Source organism: Theobroma cacao, chromosome 6 (genome assembly GCF_053813885.1).
Source record: "Theobroma cacao isolate CCN51 chromosome 6, ASM5381388v1, whole genome shotgun sequence".
In the NCBI taxonomy this organism is placed as follows: domain Eukaryota; kingdom Viridiplantae; phylum Streptophyta; class Magnoliopsida; order Malvales; family Malvaceae; genus Theobroma; species Theobroma cacao.
Genome location: NC_142644.1, coordinates 31,143,297 through 31,149,296, shown reverse-complemented (window position 1 = coordinate 31,149,296; position 6,000 = coordinate 31,143,297). Strand labels below are relative to the sequence as shown.

General features: G+C 38.5%; 1 protein-coding gene across 2 annotated transcripts; it reads left to right on the top strand.

The window, feature by feature from the left end:
- Positions 1-763: 763 nt before the first annotated feature.
- LOC18597190 (aspartic proteinase) lies at positions 764-5,407 on the top strand. 2 transcript variants are annotated; one of them, XM_088807223.1, is made up of 14 exons: positions 764-788; positions 1,578-1,955; positions 2,075-2,135; positions 2,574-2,668; positions 2,762-2,874; positions 2,963-3,131; positions 3,233-3,272; positions 3,411-3,475; positions 3,778-3,891; positions 4,048-4,112; positions 4,243-4,399; positions 4,486-4,605; positions 4,860-4,948; positions 5,051-5,407. In XM_088807223.1, exons 2-14 carry the CDS (start codon positions 1,584-1,586, stop codon positions 5,133-5,135), a joined length of 1,545 nt encoding a protein of 514 aa, XP_088663349.1. In that variant the 5' UTR covers positions 764-788; positions 1,578-1,583; the 3' UTR covers positions 5,136-5,407. The 2 variants fall into 2 exon arrangements, with proteins under 2 accessions (XP_088663349.1, XP_017979126.2); XM_018123637.2 differs by having other exon boundaries at positions 777-917.
- The last annotated feature ends 593 nt before the right edge of the window (positions 5,408-6,000 follow it).

Below are 6,000 nucleotides of genomic sequence, written 5' to 3'. Positions count from 1 at the left end.
TGTTAGCCATACATGTATATATGTATTCTTTCTTGCACTCCACAGTGTACCTTCCATTTGAGCTTTGCCATCATCATTGAATATTGTTCCTTCCAAAGCTCCGACCCAAGCTTTGCTTGTTGGCAACATCTTCTCTTTTAATTAGTTTTGGCCATTGCTTCCCACCTCAGGCTCTCTCACCCCTCCACTGTCTTTTTCTTCATGTATCCTAATTCATTACAAGTGTACATTCCATTATTTCGATTTATCCCAATTAATACTCCTTTATTACAAAATAAATTGCTTTAAATGAAAATCCCCACTAAAATAAATCATTATAATCAAGCCATTTATGATTCAGCAATCCATTCCATCCTCGCTAAGACAAAACTTGTCGAAGGAGGCAAGCAGAGGAAGGAGACATAACATATGAACGCGGGGGGTAGGTGTCGCGTGAATAAGTACTCAAACCGCATGCTTTTCTGCCACGTAATCAGTTCAGTTACAACCTACCCTCTCTCCCCATCCTACCCAAGTTAGCCTGCAACCCTGAAAAACCCTCTTCATCTCGACCGTCCATTTTTTCATCAGCGGTATTAACCCACCCGCCAAGGGGTCAGGTTTCGAAAAGCCCGGCTCCCGAAGCATGGAATCATCAGAAAACGAAACAATCGTGTTCCTCGAAATTATCTCATTTTTCATCCGACGGTTAAAGTCCATCTCTTCGTAAAGATCGAACGGCTGGGATTAATTATCGGATTTTTATCGGGTTTCTGAGCTGGGCCCTACCGGGTCTAGCAAAGTGACAGGTAGCTTTCAAGTCTGTCTTTCTCTCTCGAGCTCTTCCCCCATATATTCTCTCCTTGTGTTTCTTTCCTCTCCTCACCAACTTTCCTCTTTTCTTTGTTTGACTTCGCCAAGGCGGTTTCGACATTTCGGTGAGCTTTGTTCGATTCGATCCTCCATTTATTTTTAAATTTTTTCAATTTAATTTATGTTTGTTTATCGGATTTTTCTCAGATTATAGTTTGTTGAGAACTTCAATCGTAAGTTATTGATGTTTGTTTCAACGATGAGAAGTTTAAGATTTTGATCAAATATCTTCCCTGGTCGATGGCTTGTTTGTGGTGTACTGCTTCTTAGTAGTTTAATTAAAATGCAGAGAGATTTCTTGTTTATGTTATGTTTGTTTGCTGATGATATTGAATTAAGGCTTGAATGCGATAGTTGATGACTTGTATTTTCCTTTCAGCCTTACCTGTTTAAACTGGAAACGAGAGTTCTTTTTACTTTTTTTTTTTTGGCCTCTGAATGCAAAAATTTGTATGATGACTCAATTCGATTGAGCTGATAGGATTAGGATCAACTATCAAATCTGAAAGGAATAAAATTTTTGGTGGTACCTCTGTTTTCTCTTGTTGGTAACTAGCTATAGCAGTTTGAAATTGAAAAGGAAATTTAAAAAGAAAAAATTTTGTATATAGGAAAGTAATGAAGCAGAAAAACAAGAAAATGTTTAAGATGTTTTTAAATGTACATTTCTTCTTTGTCCTTCTATCCGTTTTTCTAAAGATTGAGTGGTCAATGGGGATATATAGGTTAATATGGGAACGACTATCAAAGTGGTTGTGCTGTCGCTGTTCATCTCGTCCCTCTTGTTTTCTGTGGTATCTTCTGTATCCAATGATGGGCTGGTTAGAATCGGGCTGAAAAAGATGAAACTGGATCCAAATAACCGGCTCGCTGCCCGGCTTGACTCCAAGGACGGAGAGGCCCTCAGAGCATCCATTAAAAAGTATCATTTCCGTAATAATCTTGGAGACTCTGAGGAGACTGATATCGTTGCACTAAAGAACTACATGGATGCTCAGTACTATGGTGAGATTGGTATTGGAACTCCAACACAAAAGTTCACTGTGATATTTGACACAGGAAGCTCAAATCTGTGGGTACCATCAACCAAGTGCTATTTCTCGGTGAGCCTTTTCATTTATGCTTACTATGAATGTATAGGAAATGAAACTCTTTGCCTTTATAATTTGGAAAGCAAAAGTGATTCAAGATACAGGATTTATGTTTTTACATTGTGTTGTAGGTTGCATGTTATTTCCACGAGAAGTACAAGGCAAGCGATTCAAGTACCTATAAGAAGGATGGTTTGTCTTCTACTCTTTTTATTCCACTCATAATTGTTTCAGAAACTTTTCTTCCCGATATTTAGGTGATAAGAACAATTTCAGACCCTGATTTTATACATTTGAATGGTAATATGTAAAATTTTAATTATCTTAAAAATCGTGGCTATCTCTGATATTCTTGAATTGGATACCGATAGGTTATAATTGCCTGTTCAATGTACGGTTATTTCTGCGGTTGGTTGTTGTTGGGGTAGGATGGGCTTAAGTAGGAAGATGGTTCCCTCAACACATAACATTATTCATTCTTTTCTGGCCTATAATTTACAAAATTATAAGGCATGAACTTCTTTATTAAACTGTTTTCTTTGTGGCTCTCTTGGTATGTTGCATTATGGTGTCAATTTATCCCATGGGTGCTAAAATAATCTAGAAGTTGTATGATCATATTTGATGTAGGGAAACCTGCTTCTATTCAGTATGGCACTGGAGCTATTTCTGGTTTCTTTAGTTATGACCATGTTCAAGTTGGTGACTTGGTTGTGAAAGATCAGGTATGTGGAGCCAATCTTCTTCTCAGTCATTTCTATGATCTAGTAGTTTGAAAAGTTGAACAAGGTAACTGAGTAACCTATTCTCATTATCAGGAATTTATTGAGGCTACTAAGGAGCCAGGTCTTACATTTATGGTGGCCAAATTTGATGGGATATTAGGACTTGGGTTCAAGGAGATTTCAGTTGGGGATGCTGTCCCAGTGTGGTATGTGTGTGCACTTTTATTTTTATTGTCTATGTAAGATGTTTCTTGATGTTATGAGCTTCTCATGAGCCACTTGTTTGTCTTACAGGTACAACATGATTAAACAAGGTCTTATCAAGGAACCAGTATTTTCATTTTGGCTTAACCGCAATGTAGATGAAGAAGCAGGTGGTGAAATTGTTTTTGGCGGGGTTGATCCAAACCACTACAAGGGCAAGCACACATATGTTCCTGTAACTCAGAAAGGCTACTGGCAGGTTGACCTTTAACACTTAAATTATTATGTGTCAGATAAATGCTTTATAAATATTATTCTTTATCTTTTACATTTTTCTTAATTATCTTCTCTTTTTGATAGTTTGACATGGGTGATGTTCTTATTGCTGACAAACCAACTGGTATGTTCCTTCCAGTGCCTAGAGTCCTTTAAAAGTGGGATTAAATTAAGACTTTAGCTCTCTAATTACTTTATTTCAAGCAAAAACGTGTTTTGGCCATAGTTTTTTGCAGTTCTGACCTGTGCATATGCTATTCAGGATATTGTGCTGGCAGCTGTGCCGCAATTGCAGATTCTGGAACTTCTTTGCTGGCAGGTCCATCGGTAAGCCATTATGCTTCATTATTTGGTCTTTTGATCAGTCTGTTGTTTAACAGTTTTAGCCTGTTGATTTGTAATCATTTCGACTGGGCTTTAGGTGTCGGCAAAATTTGAACATTATTCTAGCTATATGATAATGGTGTCTTGAGATATACATTAAGACATGCTTTACTATTGTTCTTAGAGAGTTGAGAATCATTTCTTGGAGAAAGCTTTCATATTGCTGATTAAATCCGTGCTGGTTTGTGTTACTTATTAACCTGGTTATTAATGTGATTCCAAGTTGCTTGTTTGTTTTGTTGCAGACTGTGATTACCATGATTAACCATGCAATTGGAGCCACTGGAGTGGTTAGCCAGGAGTGCAAGGCAGTGGTTCAACAATATGGGCAAACCATCATTGATTTACTTATAGCTGAGGTGAATGCTAGTTATACTCTAATTGTAAATTTTTGTGTAAGGTTGTGCTTGATTTGCATTCTTTTTTCGTAATATTCATCTGTGTGATTGATTATCAGTTTCTATATTTACTTTGATCCACCTAGTGACTGGTTTTTTCCATATGGGTTTCAACAGGCACAACCTCAGAAGATCTGCTCCCAAATTGGATTGTGCACTTTTAATGGTGCTCATGGTGTTAGGTCAGGCTCTGAGGTCTTTCTGTGTGTGATTTCACTCAATTACTGTTTTGCTATTTTACCACTTTATCTGAAGGTAAAATAATTCTGTATTTAAGCAGTAAAGTAATGTTGATTAAATGTGTTTGTACAGCACGGGCATTGAGAGTGTGGTGGATGAGAGCAATGGAAAATCATCTGGAGTTCTTCGTGATGCTATGTGCCCTGCTTGTGAGATGGCAGTTGTGTGGATGCAGAACCAAGTAAGGCAGAATCAGACTCAAGACCGCATATTGAGCTACGTAAATGAGGTGACATGAGTTAGACTTGATGCTTCTTGAATACCTTGTGAGAATGTTCCTTCCAATGCTGATTCTTCCATTTGATGCTCTTGCAGCTTTGTGATCGGGTGCCAAACCCAATGGGAGAATCTGCTGTTGACTGCGGAAGTCTTTCTTCCATGCCTACTATTTCCTTCACTATTGGTGGCAAAGTTTTTGACCTCACTCCAGAAGAGGTACAGCCATCGTTATTTTCTGTTAATAGTCTGTTAACATTTGTATCTTCAGGTTGGTTTCATACAAGTTCACAATACGACAGATTTGGATTGGATTATTATCTTCTTTAGTTTGCATTGCCCGTTTGCATATCAGACTATATATTTATATTTATATGTTCATGAAATTTTCCTTTGTCAAAATTTCTAAGTATATATGTATGATTCTACCAACGTGTTGTGCTGATATTAATTTTCCCTGGTGGTGTAACCAGTATATTCTCAAGGTGGGTGAAGGTTCTGACGCACAGTGCATCAGTGGCTTTACTGCTTTGGATATTCCTCCTCCTCGTGGACCTCTCTGGTATGTTAGCTACCTTGCATTTTCATCTTAATCTTAACCAGTCCCTTAAACTATCTCGAGTCATATTTTTCGGGTTCCCTCCTAACACATTGTCCGATGCAGGATTCTGGGAGATATCTTCATGGGTCGCTACCACACCGTCTTTGATTTCGGTAAACTGAGAGTTGGCTTCGCCGAGGCGGCATAAAAGATCTACCAGGGGGACCCCAGTTTTTAGTTGTCCACCCACTATTATGTTATCTATAACTTTATAAAGATGGTGGAATCAGCCTAAAATCGTGCTGTGTGTTGCTTGTAAATATTTCCGCCCTTTGCTCTGTTCTAGAAACTAGGATTTGCCTTTAGGTCAAAGTTGTCAAAAACCAAGTGAGAAACGTTGTGCTTTGCTTTTTATCAACAGTCACAGATATTTAATCAGCTTTTTATAATCGAGACACTTATCGTGTATTGTAAAATAAATCCATGCACTGCTGCGGGTAATCACTACCCAAAAGCCAAATTGGATAAGTTTACTCTTTCGGATTTAGCTAGCAATATGGTACACCACTAAGCCTTAACGAGCAAGTATGTGGAACTGAACTCATTGTCATTGGCACAATTGATTAAGCAAGGCAGTAAGGCATGGACTGGAGACAAAGAAAAGAAAAGGGAATAGAACAGACAGACTGGGCCCAAACACCTTTTCTTACCGAAAGCTGAAGCATTGGCAATTACCATGGCAAACGAATTGGAGGCTGCCACCACATGAAGGAAAGCAACACTCTGATTGGGTGTTTTACTTAAAAAGAACGCCATTTTAGATGCCAAAAAGACACCCCCTCCCACCGCAAATGCGTCAAAAGAGTCTGACCATGAGTCCTCGAAAGCTATTTTAACAATAAAGAACAGGGAACCAACCCAACCAACCAACTAACCAACTAAATGAGTTGAGATGGGACTGTGGAGGAGGGACAAGGAAGGTTTGGTTTGAGAATATGAGTTGGGCAGGTCGGTTGGGTTTTTATTAGGTTTGCTTGCTGCTTGCCTTTCCTCCTTTCAACTAAATTCCAACT

What these genes read in the sequence shown, in the direction of transcription:
- LOC18597190 (XM_088807223.1), top strand. Translation starts at nt 1,584, where the DNA reads ATGGGAACGACTATCAAAGTGGTTGTGCTGTCGCTGTTCATCTCGTCC. An exon ending in GGGGATGCTGTCCCAGTGTG is followed by an intron (nt 2,875 to 2,962) that starts GTATGTGTGTGC and finishes TTTGTCTTACAG; the next exon opens with GTACAACATGATTAAACAAG. An exon ending in TATTGAGCTACGTAAATGAG is followed by an intron (nt 4,400 to 4,485) that starts GTGACATGAGTT and finishes ATGCTCTTGCAG; the next exon opens with CTTTGTGATCGGGTGCCAAA.